Source organism: Humulus lupulus, chromosome 2 (assembly GCF_963169125.1).
Source record: "Humulus lupulus chromosome 2, drHumLupu1.1, whole genome shotgun sequence".
Classification (NCBI taxonomy): Eukaryota; Viridiplantae; Streptophyta; class Magnoliopsida; order Rosales; family Cannabaceae; genus Humulus; species Humulus lupulus.
Window position 1 is genome coordinate 195,521,645 of NC_084794.1, and position 17,736 is coordinate 195,539,380.

Here is a 17,736-nt window from a genome sequence, read left to right on the forward strand (position 1 = left end):
ATGCTTGGACTTTCATGGTGGCCTCTCGGCCTAGTGTGGGGTCGTGGCGACACAAAATGGGGATTTTTAAATATGTTGTGTTTGGGATTTGGGAGACCCAATGAGAGTGCATGGAGATGATTCCTCTACCTGATTTAATGGAATCTGAGGTCCTGAGGGCTACAGCTTGATCTTAAAGTTCTTAATTAGTTTAGTTCTTGATGGATATTCCTTAATATGTTGTGAATAGGGGTACCGTAGGGCTTGGGAGGAAAGGATCATGCTCACGGTCGTTTTACCTTATTACTCAGGACTCGAGGTAAGAAAATTGCACATACGTTGAGATTAGGGCTTGAGCCCCGGTCATTGGACGTGGTTATACCCACGTTTGGAATGTTTGTTTAAGTATGAATGAATGTATTATGTATAGATGTGTTATGTGTGAAATGCATATCAATTTGTATCTGGTTGGAAAGCTCGGCTTATAAGTCGTGGTCAACATTAGCATGCGGAATGCAAACCGTTGTGGCTGGGCCAATCTGGGGGTGTGATATGCACTTGTACGACTCTATAGCCGCTTGAAAGAAAGGAGTGTGGTATGCGCTCATGTGGCTCTATGACCGCATAGATGGATTGAATGCCTGCTTGAGTGTTGGTTACAACTGCCAAGCATGTTATTATTGATTTATAACCTGTTGATTATCTGATGATATTAATGAGTTATAACCTGTTGATTATTGTAGAGGTGATTTCCTACAATTGATTAAATGGGCACCAACAACCTATCAATAATAAAGAGAGAGACAAGAGTTCAATTGGGAGCACTGGTGGGGTGTCAGCCAAAGAGACTCTGACGCTCAAGTCAGTCGGATTGTTAGAGAGGAATAAGACAGAAGAGAAGATCAAGCAATCAATAAAGATAAACGAAAAGTAACAGATACGAAGCTTGAGGACGATGAATGGGTCGGTAGAATGGTTCTGTTCGCTTAGTATGAGTGATCAATTTTTGTGTTCGATATCTCCCCTCCCTGAGGACTCATTCTCATTTTTCTTATAGAGACTTCTCAAGTGATATTCCTCCTGACTTATTCCCAGGTCTCGTCTGTCCCATAACGTCCCTCATGACTCATTCCTCTTGACTTCTTCCTCTTCGACTCGTTTGGTTGACTGGATATATTTAGGTCTGGGTGCGGGTTAAGTTATTTGTTTTGGCCGTTATGTGAATGTGGGCTTATTTTGTGGCTTGGGCCTGGTTAGCTTGTCTTACTACCTTGGGCCTTAAGTGGTCTAGTAACACGGACTTCGTGTCACTTTAGGCCAGACTGACTAGTCTCCTATATCAATGGGCTTAATATGATTGTAGAAATAGTGCTTAGTTTTTTTTACCGTTATAGTTTGTCCCTCACTCTTTGGTATAGAATTCATTCTAATCAGAGAGTAGGAAAAAATCAATTCTAACAGAATTTACTCACTCAATTGGTCTTAAAACTGATAGAGAACGGAATCCAGAAGCTTAATACGGCCTACGCGCACATGGGCCCACTGGCCGAGTGGCTGGGTGCAAGTGGTGCGCGCCTGTGAGCATGCCTGCTGGCCACCTGCCTGACTGCACGCCGAGTGCGCCTGGGCGTGCGTGTGCCTGTTGGCCATCTGCCTGGTTGTGCATCGAGTGCACCTGAGCATGCCCGTGCCTGCTGGTCAGTTGCACGCAGGGCACGCCTGGCGTGCGCGCGTGCCTGGCTGGTTGCATACGGAATGCACGGGGTGTCACGGGCTGACATTTTGACAGTGAAAATGCCCATGCGACACCTTGACTCCTCTAAGCCAAGGCCAGCCTTCCAACCATTCGAATAACAATGGGCACATTTTTCGCGCGACCGTGTGCCTCTGCACAATTCCGTCTCTCGAACAACTCCCGTTGAGTCATGCTCTCAAGCATCTATGAGTGCAACCATGCATCAAGGCTATCTAGCCAAGACACTCACATTGTCCATAGGTTCACACTATGGCAAGGCAAATCCCAACACCGATGCTCACGTAGACATTCGCAAGCCAAGGTAGCATGTGTGGCCAAGAGCCAACACCAAGTTGACGTGCCAACGCACCTCGTCATGCCCCATTCGATATTATATGAATAGCTTGCGTCACTGACCAAGGACTCTCATATGTCCATGGTCCAATCCTCAAGGCACCATGCCTTTACGCATGTTGGCAGTCCCTCGAGACTAGTTGCTAGACTAGTAGCATACACTGGACCTCTGTCCTTCTCAAGCATTATGCACTCTTCAATGCATGCATGCTAGCAAGTCCCACGAATGACTTCCCATGCCATCTCGTGTCAAGACTCATGGCCATGGCGTGCCATGACGTCTCTCGGAGGTTTGGGTTACGTTCCATGCAGGTGGCATACCGGCAAGCCAAGAGAACCGTACCCATAAACCTCTGGTTGCACACTTCAACGCACTACCAGGGCAGCCCGGTAATGTCCATGAGTACTCCTACTCATGAAGACATATGAGTCCCCTCGTGGTCCTCATATGCCCACCCTACTAGTTCTCCCAACTAGTAGTAGCTCACTTGACGCGCCTGCATCAGGGGGTGGTGGAGAGCTGACACCAAGTGCTCCCCCTACAAAGAGCCTTCTAAGCTTTTAGCCTTCTACCACGAACATTTATGATTTTTTCTTGGGAGACATATTTGGCTCTCAACTCACCAATTCTCTGAATCTCCCAAATCTGATCGTAACATTGCGTTCATTGACCCTTCAATATGGAACCTACCAAGTCTCGTCCATTTTCGGGCAATATTGAAGATATTTATGAAAATGCCACTGCCGTACAAACTAGGCATCATCATGCTCACCATCTTGCACCCTCGCGCATGCATCTAACTGAGCACCATCCTAGCTTGTAACATGCCCTCAAGGCCGGCATGTTACACTCTCCCCCACTTCAATTGTCAATGCCCTCATCGACAGGCCGCTGTCCAATCTTCTTACCTTGACTTCTAAGCTCACTCCATGCTCCTTCTGAATCTTAAGTCTGTACTAGTCCCTCTACCACTGTAGAACCACCCACTCGGTGATGATCTCCCACGTCCACTCTTGGACTCAATCAAAGACCCCATGCCACCATCGCTATTCAGAATTCACCTATGAAGTAGTGCATCTGCACTTGAATACTCCTTGCACACATGAAGTCCTCCGAGTCCATCACGATGTCCCTCTAGTCAACCAAGTAGCTCTTGCAACACTGACCCTGAAGCAAACACATCCTTTGATTGAAGCTTCCCTGCCAACTGTCCAATGCATACACCTATTGACAAGGATGAAATTAAGGTGCACCACTCAGGGTGAGGTTCGCAAACCAACCGTTCCCAACGACACCTAAGAAACATCCTTCTCTCTCTTCAACGCGGCACTTGTGCCAACTGTAGCCTTTATGCAGTATCTAGTGCACCCTTGCACACAAACTTCGTGAGGTAGTCTCTCAGACTTTTGGCCCTCCGGCCTTACTGCATACACATGGCTTGATGTAAAATGGCCACTCCTAAGCATAATCATAACTGCTCCTTTGAGCTTCTACAATGTGTTCAATGATCTGACATCATTCGAAATCACTACACTACCTTCTGGCTCGTGCTCATGCTGACTCTCAGCATCGTGCCTCAAGTTCTGCCCCCAAATCAACCTTGCTTAACTCTAGACGGCCTATTGAATCTTGACCAACTTGACTACACTCTACCTCATCCTTGAGGTCTGAAGTTGTCCCAATCCACTATCTCCTTTCGGCATATATTATGTGAATCATTCGGCTTGTGTTCCTATAAACATGTGTCCTCATAAAACACTAAGCATGTCCTATAACATGCTGCAAAACATGCCCAATCTTGGTTTCAGCCTACGCCCATGCATACTGTCTATCTGCAGCTTCACTTGGTCACCAGACCCACTCACATCAGTCATGCATGTCTTCGCACTGTAACCTATTTGTTGTTGTGTTTCCCCCTAGATTCACACACCAAAACTGAACAAGTACCCTGACCCTTCGAACATATGAATTAGTGGGCTCCCCCACTTCAACTTGGGAATAACTTCTCTTCTTGAGGTGTACCTCTCAAGGTATAGCTCACAAGCTAACCACTTTCTCTCGTGCGGTCCCTCATTCCATTTATCACTTTTGAAGATGATGTTGAACTAATGCCTCGGTCATTCTGACTCTTCGCCCCTCGACATCTCTACGTTGCCTTAGTACATGAGTCTTGCTGACTTTCACCTTAGGCAAACATTGCACTCATGTTACCTTAGTACTTGACGACTTTCACCCTAGGTAATTGGCTTTGTCTTTGTCTCTGAGTCTCGTTGACTTACATTCTGAACAACTAACGATCTCCATGATAACTCATCTCGATGCTTTTGTAATGAAACATTGGTTTGCTATTTGGATGTTTGAACCGTGAAGGTCTCTCCCCCACTTCAATTGTTGGCATCCTCGACAACTTGCCCACACGCAAGAACGTCTGACCACCCCAACTCTTCATGCGCACAACAAATCTAGAAGTGCACCTCGCAGGGGTAACACCATTGTTGATTCCCCTATGCGTGAACTCTCCACATAGCTATCCATCTTCTCCATACTAGCATCTCGCCCCTCCGGGCAGCTTCTCTAGGCTTCTATGTTCACTAAGTCCCGATAGAAGGCCCTCCAGCCCACATTTAAACTCAAGCACCATCTCGGCCTCCCTAAGCCTTCTTGTAGTACTAAGTTTCCTTGACGCAACCCTCCAGCACTCTAGAAACTCTAGTACTATTCTGACCACTGTGCGCAGTCTACTCGGCGATGCTGGCCTTTGATGCACATATTCCACAACTTAGCATCTCCTACAATGCCTTAGTGTTTCTCACACAGGCTAACATCCATGTGAGCCAACACGTCCCACTCAATTGTCTCGATGCCTCCCTTCTTGGGCGAAACAAGATAACATGCAAACACCTCCAAGTATGACTGCCTTGTGACAACCGTGGCTACTGCCACCTTGGTCTTCATGTGATTCCATTGGGCACACAAGTAGCAACTAAAGCATTTCATGTTCATCTTTATCTAGTTCCCCAAAGCTGTCCACTCTCGACCACTGTCGTGACTAAGCGTCTAACAGCCACCATCGTGCTTCCACACTCTAGTGTACAAGTTCCCTTTTCAACAACAGCGCTTCGTGCGACTTACACTGTCACTCAGGCGAACCTGAACTAATGAACCAAGCATACAACCTTGACCACTCGATCAAACCTTGTCTCATGTCAACAAGTTCAAACTCTTCATTAGCGCCCCTCCACAATTGCACATGGTTGTTGTCTTTCTAGCATCACTGAACTTTGATTCAAAGCAACCATATCTTGTCCCCTCTCTAGGATGTCCAGTATTCCCACGAAGAAGAGCAACCAAGTCTCATCTCGTCTCAGCCTACTGATCCTTTATAGGTGACTAAAATTCTCAATGACATATGTCCAAGCATCCAAACCTTTCTAGTCCTTCTACACACCTACATCCCCTTTAGGATGGGCCAACCAGGTTCATCCCTCACTTGAGATGAACCTGGCTCTAATACCAACTGTCACAGGCTGACATTTTGACAGTGAAAATGCCCGTGCAGCACCTTGTCTCCTCTGAGCCAAGGTCAGCCTTCCAACCATTCGAATAACAATGGGCACATTTTTCGTGCGACCGTGTGCCTCTGCACACTTCCATCTCTCAAAAAACTCTTGTTGAGTCATGCTCTCAAGCATCTATGAGTGCAACCATGCATCAAGGCTATCTATCCAAGACACTCACGCTGTCCATAAGTTCACACTATGGCAAGGCAAATCCCAACACCAATGCTCACGTAGACATTCGCAAGCCAAGGTAGCATGTGTGGCCAAGAGCCAACACCAAGTTGACATGCCAACGCGTCTCGTCGTGCCCCATTCGATACTATATGAATTGCTTGCGTCACAGACCAAGGACTCTCATACGTCCATGGTCCAATCCTCAAGGCACCATGCCTTTACGCATGTTGGCAGGCCCTCGAGACTAGCTGCCAGACTAGTAGCACACACTGGACCTCTGTCCTTCTCAAGCATTGTGCACTCTTCAATACATATATGCTAGCAAGTCCCATGAATGACTTCCCATGCCATCTCGTGTCAAGACTCGTGGCCATGGCGCACCACGACGTCTCTCAGAGGTTTGGGCTACGTTCCATGCAGGCGGCATACCGGCAAGCCAAGAGAACCGTACCCATAAACCTCTGGCTGCACACTTCAACGCACTATCGGGGCGGCTCAGTAATGTCCATGAGTACTCCTACTCATGGAGGCATATGAGTCCCCTCGTGGTCCTCATATGCCCGCCCTACTAGTCCTCCCAACTAGTAGTAGCTCACTTGACGCGCCTGCGCTAGGGGGTGGTGAAGAGCTGACACCAGGTGCTCCCCCTACAAAGAGCCTTCTAAGCTTTTAGCCTTCTACGAGGAACATATATGATTTTTTCTTGGGAGACATATTTGGCTCACAACTCGCCAATTCTCTTAATCTCCCAAATCTGATCATACGATTGCGTTCATTGACCCTTCAATATGGAACCTACCAAGTCCCGTCCATTTTCGAGCAATATTGAAGATATTTATGAAAATGCCACTGCCGTACAAACTAGGCATCAGCATGATCACCAGCCTGCACCCTCGCGCGCACATCTAACAGAGCACCATCCTAGCTTGTAACATGCCCTCAAGGCCAACATGTTACACAAGGCATGCAGTGTGTGGCCCGCCAATACGCGTCCATGGCCTGCTGGTTGATTGGCTGGCTTCCTTGTCGTGTGGTGCCTAATGGCACTCTTGTAGGCGTGTGTGCCTAATGGCGCATGCAAGGGCCTGGCCGGCTGCGTATGGGGTGCGCGAGGCATCCAGTGTATGGCCCACCAATGCGCGACCATGGCCTGCTAGCCAAATGCCTAGCTGCCTTGTCGTGTGGTGCCTAATGGCATGCTTGCGGGACGTGTGTACCTAATGGCGCGCGCGAGGTTGTGTGACAAGTTGTCTGGCGCCTCGGGGACCTATGGTGCGTGCGCGAGCTAGCGCCCGACCCTAGTGGTGCACGCGCTTGGGGTTGAATAGAGCACGTGATGGGGCACGCGCAAGTGGCCATCTGGCCGAGTGGAGCATGCCTGGGGGGAGTGGTGCGTGCGCGCGCGAGTGGTGGCTGGCTACGTGCAGGGGGTGCCTATGCGCGTGTGCGTATGTTAGGCGCTTGTGATGTCGGTTGACTCGATGACATTCTAAGTAACCGTTTATAAGGTACTAAAGACCTAATATTTGCCTTATCCAAATAGGGCTTTAAGGAATTTTTCTCTCAAAAAAAAGCATGCGTGCTCTACGTCATACTGATGGAAGCCTTGGTCGACTAACCCGGCGCCCCGACAAGACCGAACTTGCCTTTGAAATATTTTGCATATTGTAAATATGAGTGCGAGTGCTTTTGATGAATGACACTTGTCACTCATTTGTGGTCTCTTTCTTTCTATAAATAAGGGATGTTGTTTTCACCTTTGGTCATTCTTTGGAGGCATTAGGAGAGTCGAGCTTAAGAGATGTGGAAGAGAGCTCCAAGAGGTAAGTTTTCTTCCTTTGAATGTTCTTCGTTCATTCTTCGCATTCTTGTTAGTCTTCATGATTGGGTTTATGATTTGAGGTGGTAGATTTTATTCGATTCACCTTCTATTTGGTTTATACTATATTTGAGTAGGTAGTAAAATATGTGAACTTTGTCGTTTTGCCTTGGGGAGAATTTACTAGTTGGTTGTTTCTATATGGTATGTCTGTTTTGCTTGTCTGGTGTCATGCTTGCCTGATTGACTTGTTAAATATACCTGTTATTTTCATTGGTATACTTTGTTGGAAGCGGGTCTGACTAACTAGATGAATCATTTTACATTCTTGCCTTGTTGACTGACTAGATAGTTCCTATCTTGTTTGTGTAAAATTGTCTAAGTCCTGATGTGCTTGATTAAGTTGGTTTATGTATTATTCGTGAATTCCCATAACTTAGTTAACATTTTGTTCTAGGTGATCTTCACTATGTATTTCAACAATCCTTGTAGTTATGCTGGCAACTCGAGCCGACTGTCTTACTTGTCTAGCGATGAAGACCTTAAAGACCAGTTAGAGAGTAAGGGTAACCCCATGAATGTTGCAGGATATGCGATGATACTTTTAGAGATTACTATAATAGGGTAGGGCGTGACATTGGTGAGCCCATAGATGGTGGCAAACCTCACTTTCTTCTTGCAAGTTCTAATCCTTATTCTTTAGTTCGCTTAGATGAGCTACTAGTGGTTCGTCAAAGTTTTAACATCCCTCCTTATTTTGATCTTCATGCTCCTGACCCTTGTGAGTGATTAAGTTTATATGGTTATTATCATTTTGTGTTATTTTTATTGTTTATGTTTCGTGTTAATTTTTGTTTTATTGTGTTTTGTATGGTTTGTTAAAAAAAAATTATTAATTTTTGTGTTTGTTTGAAAAAAAAAAGAATATATATATTTATTTATATTGTTGTCTTGTAAAAAAAAATTCAAAATTGTTCATTTTCATATAAATTCAAAAATTCAAAAAAAAATTAAATTAGTGATATAAAAAGGATTTTCTCAAAAATTGTACAATGAAAATAAGTCTAAAACATTATTATGAATAAAAGTCAAACTTATGTAATTAATTAAATTGTCAATTTCACTTTTAAAAAGATGTTTTCATTAAAAATAAATTTAAGTGAAAAATAAATTTTAGAAAATCTCTTTTTAAAAGCGAAATTGACAATTTAATTAATTACATAAGCTTAACTTTATTCATAATAATTTTTTAGATTTATTTTCATTGTGCAATTTTTTAGAAAATCCTTTTTATATCACCAATTAATTTTTTTTTTAATTTTTATGAAAATGAACAATTTTGAAAAAAATTCATTTTCATAAAAATTCAAAAAAAATAAAAAAAATTAATAACAATAATACAAATAATTAAACTACAACATATTATAATAAAATATCTATAAAATTACACAAAAATCTATAAAATTACAATAAAACTAATAAATTCAAAATTACTTAAAAACTTAATAAGTTACTTAAAAACTCAAAGACTAAGAAACAATTAGTGTAAAAAATGTGGTAAAATAACTCTATTTTGTAGAGTTATCAGTGGGCTGACTAGAGCTTGCCAGGCTGGGTTTGTCTATATGAACTCCCTTTCAAGAAGGGCTTCCGACTCCCTATCCCTAGGCTAGTATTAGAGTTATGTTCTTATCATAAGATTTCCCCTGGCCAGCTGATGCATAACGCTTGGCGAGTGATAATGGCTTTTGAAGTGACTTGTGAGAGGCATAATATCACTTTTGGGGTGGCTAAATTGTTGGACGCATACTATTTGAAAGAGCATGTTCATGATAAGGGTAGGTACCAGATGACTTGTAGGGGGGATAAAGGGCCGTTAATTCCCGGCATTAAGACTGGTGATAAGAGATGGAAGCAACGTTATTTCTTTGTTTCTCACCAGCTGGGGTTACCAGCTAGCTTGGAGATTCCACTTGCTTGGACTCCTGGATGTGAGTAGTTGTTTTGTTTTGCTTCTAATTGTGAAATTTTTTTATTCTTTGTCTCATAGACTTGCTCTTTACATTTTGCAGGTAGGATTTCCGTTGGGTACCTTTACGATTCAAGGGGGGCAGCTGACCGAGTCGCTCAGGTGCGCTGTCTTTCTGACTTAGATCATGAGTGGAGGTACCTTTTGTCTGAATGTTGATCCCAAAAGAGGGTGTTTTAATATTTAAACTCGCAAGTGCACGAATCATTTCGGAATATAATGTTCATGTAAGTACGAGGTTGAACCCATGGGAGTTGACTAATATCAAAAGAAACTATTTCAAACAAAGCAAGAACATTCTAACCTAGTTCCAAATATTTGATGAGATTTTGTTTTAGAAAAATAAAAGACAAGTAATAAAAAGATTTAAGATTAAATAGAAAAATGGTTTTCAAATGAGATAAGTAAAATAAGATTATTAAGATATTAGAATCCACAAAATGCAAGTTCAATAGTATTTATAAGTATATTGATTCCCAAGTTTAGATATAGTTGAAATAAATCACACTATATTTTTTTCAAAATACATTTTCTATTCAAGCACAAGTTACTTTCAAAAAGGTAGGATTTTTCTTCACTTATATAAGATATAATTTCTAAGCATTAGTTGTGTTACAACCTAATGAAACTACAAAAAAATCAAAGAGATTATGTTTAGGCAAAATATGATACTTATGCTCTAAGAATTAGATGTGAACAATTTAATAAAAAAACATTTAATCAAAGAATATCATATTTTTGCATAATGAAGAACTAAGTGTAATATGCTTTAACAATCAACACTAGATGAAAAATGCATATCTTTGATAGAAAAATCCATAAACAATGTTGTACAAATGGGAAATCGACATACAACAAAAAATACTATCTAGTTACATTTTGCTTCATCATCATCTTAATAATCTTTGAAAAAGATTAGAAGCTCATAACTAGATTGAAATAAAAATTACAAAATAACATACTTGACATGCTCTTCAAAAGATGAAAATGGTAGAGAGAAAATAGTGAAAAGAAGAGAGAAAAATATGAAGTGTAGAAGAGGTTGAAAAGATGAAGAAGAGCCCCCCAAATGGTCTTACAAGACTCTATTTATAGGCAAAATATGGAGATTAAATTAATCAAATTAAAATAAATAAATTGATTAATTTAATTGTGTTGGGAAGTGGTAGGATAAATAGAGTAAGTGTAAGAGTATTGGAAAGATGAAATGTTTGGTTAGGTAAAAGATTAGTGAAAAGCTAGGGTAAAAAAATGAATTAGGAATGTTTATTTAGGTAAGAAAAATAGGGAAGAGTGAATTGATATTTGAGTGAAAAATATTGGGAAGAAAAAATATGATTTTTGGCATTTTGGTGGCTGTGTTGGCAGCTTGGTTGACTTGGGCCGTTTGGGCCTTGTGCTTGATGGGCCTTGGGGCTGAAGGAAAGCATTTGGCTGAAGCTGGGAAGTGCTGGGCCGAATTGGGCCACGGCTGGCCTTGCTGGAGCTTTAGGCGGTCAGGAGGCATCTGCTGAAGGAGAAATGGGTATTTCGGGCTTGGGAGCTTCGGTGGTTAGGCTAGCCCGTGGAGTTTGCTGAGGGGAAAGAGCTGGCTTCAGGTGGGAAAAGCTGCATGGCTGGGTTAGGCTGGTTGATGAAGCTGCATGGCTGGCAGGAGACGTGGCCTTTGGTGGCTGGTGCAGGATTGATGCAGCTGGAGAGGAGGCATGGGCCTGGGCAGCTTCGGGTTGGGCCACGTTTTGGCTGGTGGGGAGTGGGCTTTCTTATGGCTTTTTTAAAAAAATGTCATTCTTTTCTTCCTTTCTTTCCTTGAAAATACCACAATTCATTTATTTTTCTTTATTTTCAAGAGCAAAAGTGTCATAAATTTCCTTACAAAATAAATATAAAATAAATCATAATAAAATATTTTCAACTATAAAATAAATCAATTTAATTTTTTGAAAATATTAATTATAACTTAATTTATATTTAACATTTAATTTCAATAATACAACACATTTTCACCTTAAATTAAACAACAATAATTCAAGTAATTAACTACAACAAAATAACTATAAAAACACACAAAAATCTATAAAATTAAAATAAAGCTAATAAATTCAAAAAGTAATTAAAACTTAATAATTTAATTAAAAACTTAAGAACTAAATCATTTTTAGCTTAAAAAATGTGGTAAAATAACTCTAATTTCTAGAGTTATCACTGAACCGGTGTTACGTTCATCATCTTTGTGGCGTTTTGTTTCCCTGATTCCTGAAGGTATTCTTTTTCTTAAGAATCGAGTCCACTCCCATATTGTACTCCTCAGGAAATGTCTTGAATTTTTGGGCTATGAGCCAACTTTGCCGACTGACGTGGGGATGAATGAACGGTTGTATTCAGACTAAGGCATGTCCCAACCATTTAGGGTCCCATTATCTAATTCGAATGCCTTAGCGCATGTGCCAACGTAAGGCGTCGGCTAGAAGTAGCTCAAGAGCGCAACAGGAAGCTATACCTATGGTTCCGCTAAGTCAACCGATCCTTTCAACGATATAGTTGAGTTATCCTTCCCCTCGTCTGCTGCAGCTTACTCTGACATGGGGCCTCACCTTGGGGAGTTAAGGAAGATGTTGTGGCCTGAGGATAGGAGTAGGGTGGATGCAGTTGGGTTGGAGGGATTGCTAGACTCAGCTATCTCCCACTCATTTCAGGTATGATTGGTTTTCACACTTCTGTTTAAATCTTCTGGTATGGTTGTAAGTCTTGGCTGACTTGCTAACTTAATTTGGTTTGTTCATTTGTGTGTATGACAGGGCCTTCAAGGGTTGATGTATGCCAAGGATGGGCTGACAGGGATGCAAAAGTTGTTGAAGAAGGTGACGGGTGAACGTAATGAATTTTGCACTGAATTAGAGGCATCCCAAGACCAAGTTAAACACCTTCAAGAACAATTGCAGACTCTACTCGATACTAACGCAGCTAATGTTGTCTGCCTAAACGCTACCTTAGCCGAGCTTGAGGGGGCTAAGGCGAGGATCACCATGTTGGAGGACTGTTTGGAGGTCTCATCTTTCGAAACTGAGATTCAGCTTTGTGGGCAGATGGCCATGGAGTATCGTGATGGGAAGGCTGAGGAGTGGAATATCTCCAAGTTCATCTCAGATTATGAGGAGTTTGAGAGGATGAAGGCTGCTGAGGCAGCTCAAGAAGACGGGCTAGCTGCCTCTCTCGGGCATCTGTCTATTGATGATTTAATTGCAGATGACTGACTTCTAATTATGACTATGTTGTAGGGGAATTTTTTCGGATGACTATATGAACTTCTTTATAATTAATCGTATCATTTATCTTTACATATGTTGGTAATAGTTCTAACAATTATGAGTAGTTGAAAGTCTTGATGCTTTGTAAGCATTTTATGTTTTGCTTCAAAATAATCTTGTACTCGTCTATTTTTCCTTTTAGATGATTGGATGACTAATTGTATTATCTTACTTTTTTTGTATTTTACCTTGTCCGGATGACTGTTCGGTATGTCCGAATGGATGAATGACTTAGCTCATCTTTTCTTTTCGTTTGGGATGGTTGACTGACTGGTTATGTACTCTATCTTTGTCCCTCAATCTAAGTGTAATATGAAGATTATGTTAGACTTAGATTTTTAACATGTTTGTTCTTGTCCTTATACAAATGTATGGTCATGCTAGCTCGTCCTCTTGACCTTCTTGCTTGATGACTGGTTAAAAAAATTTGGATATAATTGGGGCTGCACTCCGTAGAGCTGCCTACATACCATTTTCAAAGATCAAGCCCGAATGTAGTTCTGACACTTCCTACATGATAGTGTCAGTATGTAGCTTGGATGATGGTCTCATAAGACCGTTGAACAAAGTAGATGAAAGAAGACCAAGTAGAGTTAGGGGTGATACTGTTTTAGGTGGACAACGCTCCGGCTGTTGTTGATGTCTCAGCCACCTTGTGTTTGTAGCTTGTATGCCCCATGCTCAACTACCTTAGTGACTAAGTAGGGACCATCCCAGGTTTGGGCGAGCTTACCTGCTCCTGCTTCCCTAGTTTTTGGAACACTCTTCGTAATACCCAGTCTTCGAATTTGAATGTTCGAGTGCAGATGCTTCTGTTGTAATGTCTGGCAATGCTTTGTTGGTAGGATGAGATTCTCAAGAGTGCTTTATCCCTTTTTTCGTCAACGGTGTCTAGTTCATGGCACATGTTCTCCCAATTTTCTATGTCAGTTGTCAACTCATATCTCGTTGTTGGAACTTCACTCTCGGTAAGGATGACTGCTTCCATTCCATAGGCCAGTGAAAATGGTGTTTCTCCTGTTGAAGTCCTCGTTGTGGTTCGATAAGACCATAGGACTCCTGATAGCTCATCTTCCCATATTCCCTTAGCTTTCTCAAGGCACTTCTTGATAGTGTTCATGATTGTCTTGTTGGATGACTTTGCTTGTCCGTTTGCTTAGGGATACCTTGGTGTTGAGAAGCTAAGCTTGATGTTCCAAAATTTGAAGAAGTCTTGGAAGTCAGAGCTAATGAATTGAGATCCATTGTTTGTTACGATATCCTTAGGTACTTTGAATCGGCATATCACATTTTTGCAAATGAAGTTTTTCACTTATTTGTCCCTCACTTGATGGTAGGATTCTGCCTCGATCCACTTACTAAAGTAGTCTGTTACAGCGAGCATGTAGACATTCTCTCCTGGTGCAGTTGGGAGCTTGCCAACTATATCCATTCCCCATTTCATGAAAGGCCATGGGGAAGTGATTGCCACTAAGTGTTCCAGAGGCTGATAAGACACTTGAGCGGACCTTTGGCACTTATCACAACGTCTTGCATAGTCGGAGGAGTCAACTCTCATGGTTGGCCAGTAGTACCCTTGTGTTAGGGCTCGATGTGCCAAGCTTCGCCCTACGAAATGGTTTTTGCACTCTCCTTCATGTAGCTCAACCAGTATGTATTTTACCTCTGCAGGGTTAACACATTTTAAATAAGGACCAGAAAATGACCATGTATAGAGTTTACCTTGTATGATGGTGAAGCGGGTTGATTGAGCCTTGACTCGTCCCACCTCATTCTTGTCTTCCGGTAGTGTGTCTTGTTCCAGGTACTCTAGTATTGGAGTCATCCATGTTCGATCAGTTGAGATGTCATTGATCAGCTCTTCTTCGCCCTTCCAGACGGCAGGCCACTGAAGATAAACTACTGGTGTTGCCTTGTGGTTGGTTGTCTGGATGGATGATTTGAGGTTGGCTAGTGCGTCTGCATGACCGTTCTCCCCCCTTGGTACTTGGGAGATGGTGAACTCGTCAAAGCCTGATTGCGGCTCCTTTGTTTTGTTGAGGTTTGTTGTCATTTTGTCATCTCGAGCTTGGTAGCTACCTTGCATCTGGTTGACTACTAGTTGTGCGTCGTTAAGTACATTGATCCGTCTGACTCCAATTTCTTTGGCTAGCCCTAGTCCAACAATCATTGCTTCATACTCTGCTTCATTATTTGTAGCTTTGAATCCGCATCTGACTGCCTGCTCGATTGATTCGCCCTGAGGGGAGGTCAGGAGGAGTCTGAGTCTGCTTCCTCTTATGTTACTTGATCTGTCTACATGGAGTTTCCAAATGGTTGATGTCTGTCCCTCGGTTAGGCAGTAGAGCTCTTTTTCTGCCTACATGTGATTGTTAGGTGTAAAATCGGCAAGGAAATCAGCTAATACTTGAGACTTCAACGAGGTTCGCAGTCTGTACGATATTTCATACTCGCTGAGCTCTATTGCCCACTTGGTTAGTCTGCTTGATAGCTCCAACTTGTGCAAAATGGTCTTAAGAGGGAATGTAGTCAGCAATATTATCGGGTGGCACTTAAAGTATGGGCGTAGCTTTCTTTCTGCATGGATAGTGCCAGTGCCAATTTTTTCAGCTGATTATATCGTGTTTCTGCATCAAGCAAAGATTTACTTACATAATAAATTTGGAGTTGTTTACCTTCATCCTCTCTGATTAGAACTGCGATGGCTGCTGTTTCAGATACAACCAAATAGACGAACAACAACTCATGATCTATTGATTTGGATGATAGAGGCAAACTGGTTAAGTATTGCTTCAATTTGGTCAGCGCTTCTTCACACTCTGTCGTCCACTCAAAGGTTTTAGACTTCCTCAATGTGTTAAAAAAGAGGCGACATCGTTCTGAAGACTTCGAGATGAATCTGTTGAGTGCAGCAATACGTCCAGTTAACTTCTATATGTCTTTTATGCATGTTGGAGATGGGATCATTTGGATTGATTCTATTTGTGCCGGGTTGGCCTCGATTCCCCTCTGAGTTACCAGGTATCCAAGAAACTTTCCCGCAGTTACACCAAATGAACATTTAGTTGGATTCAATTTCATGTTATACTTTCTAAGAATATTAAATGACTGATGTGGTCCTTTGCAATGAGGGATTTTATGAGCATGTCATCGATGTAGACTTCCATAGTCTTCCCCAGCAAGTCAGCAAACATCTTATTCACCAATCGTTGGTAAGTCGCCCTGCATTATTCAATCTGAACATCATAACTTTGTAGTAGAATATGCCCAAGTTGGTCATGAAGGCTATTTTCTCTTGGTCGTCTGAGAGCATCAGGATCTAGTTGTATCCTGAGTATGCGTCCATGAAGCTAAGGAGTTCATGACTAGCTATGGCGTCTACCAACATGTCTATGAGTGGTAATGGGGAATCCTTAGGACACACCTTGTTGAGGTTTATGAAGTCGATGTAGACTCGCTATTTGCCATTCTTTTTCTTCACAATGACCACGTTGGCCAGTCAGTCGGGGTAATGCACCTCTCTCACGAACCCGTTATCAATGAGCTTCTGGACTTCTTCATTGATGGCCTTGTTCCTTTCAGGGGCGAATTTTCATCTTTTTTGTTTCCTTGGTGGGTAGTCTGGGTCAACTTGTAGTTTATGAAAAATAATCTCGGGGTCAATTCTAGTCATGTCCGCATGGGACCAAGCAAAACAATCATAGTGGGCAGAAAGAAAATCAATGAGTTTAGTTATGATGTCAGGGTCCAATCATGATCCGATTTGTACTTTGTGGTCCGGGAAGTCTGGATGGATTGAACTTCGTCCAGCTCCTCCATGTCTGGTTGGTCTGGCTAGGAGTCAGTCAGTCTTTCCTGCTGTAGTTGCTATAATTGGGCAAGTTTGGCCTTCATGGTGGTCTGGTAGGACGCCCTTGAGTCCTTAAGTTGTCCCCTGATTTCCTTTATTCCCCACTTGGTTGGGAACCTCAACACTTGGTGGTAGGTTGATGGTAGGGCTTCCATCTCATGTATACATGGTCGACCTAATATGACGTTGTAGGCTGAGGGTGAGTCTACCACTAGGAACCTTGTACACATGTTGACTCCTTCAACATAGACAGGTAGCTCAATCTCTCCTACCGTGTTCTTTTGCTCTCCACTGAAACCGATGAGGACAGTAGTCTTCTTTGTGATCTTTAACTCATCTATCCCCATTTCCCTGAGAGCACTTAAAAAAAAAACGTTAGTTGAACTTCCATTATCAATAACTATAAGTTTAGTAAAACAATTAGCAATGTAAAGTGCAATAACAAGAGCATCATGATGTGGGTTGAGGAGTCTGGTTGACTTTGTTGTTGAGAAACTGATAGTTTGGGCTGGTAGGTTGGTGGTATTCTTCTCTATCCCACTGGACTCCCCTTTGATCCAGCTGGTCTGCTTAGTATGTCTTTTGGCTGCTAAATGGGTGACTCCGCTTACTTCAGAGCCCCGGTTATTATGTTCAGTGTCCGTTCATGAGTAGGTGGCTTTGGTGGGGTTACTTCTCTTCGGCCGGATGACCTATCTATCTCCCGTTGAAATGTTTGCTTGCCTTTGTCTGTGAGTAGGCCAATCAGGTGACCGCGCTTCAATAGGTTGGATACTTCGAGTCTCAAGGCAATGCACTCATCTGTCTGGTGACCATGGTCATTGTGGAATTCACATCGTTTCGTTTTGTCTCGCTGGTCAGCTGGAGTTCTCATCCTTTCAGGCCACTTTACTTTGTCCTCAAGTCCTTTTAATATGCCAACGACTT

At 42.4% G+C, this 17,736-nt stretch overlaps 1 protein-coding gene across 1 annotated transcript; it reads right to left on the minus strand.

The window, feature by feature from the left end:
• Positions 1-14,271: 14,271 nt before the first annotated feature.
• Positions 14,272-17,683, minus strand: LOC133815050 (uncharacterized). The gene is made up of 5 exons (XM_062247938.1): positions 17,421-17,683; positions 17,029-17,160; positions 15,635-15,858; positions 15,367-15,536; positions 14,272-15,318 (listed from the first exon to the last, which is right to left on the minus strand). Exons 1-5 carry the CDS (start codon positions 17,681-17,683, stop codon positions 14,272-14,274), a joined length of 1,836 nt encoding a protein of 611 aa, XP_062103922.1.
• Between the last annotated feature and the right edge of the window lie 53 nt (positions 17,684-17,736).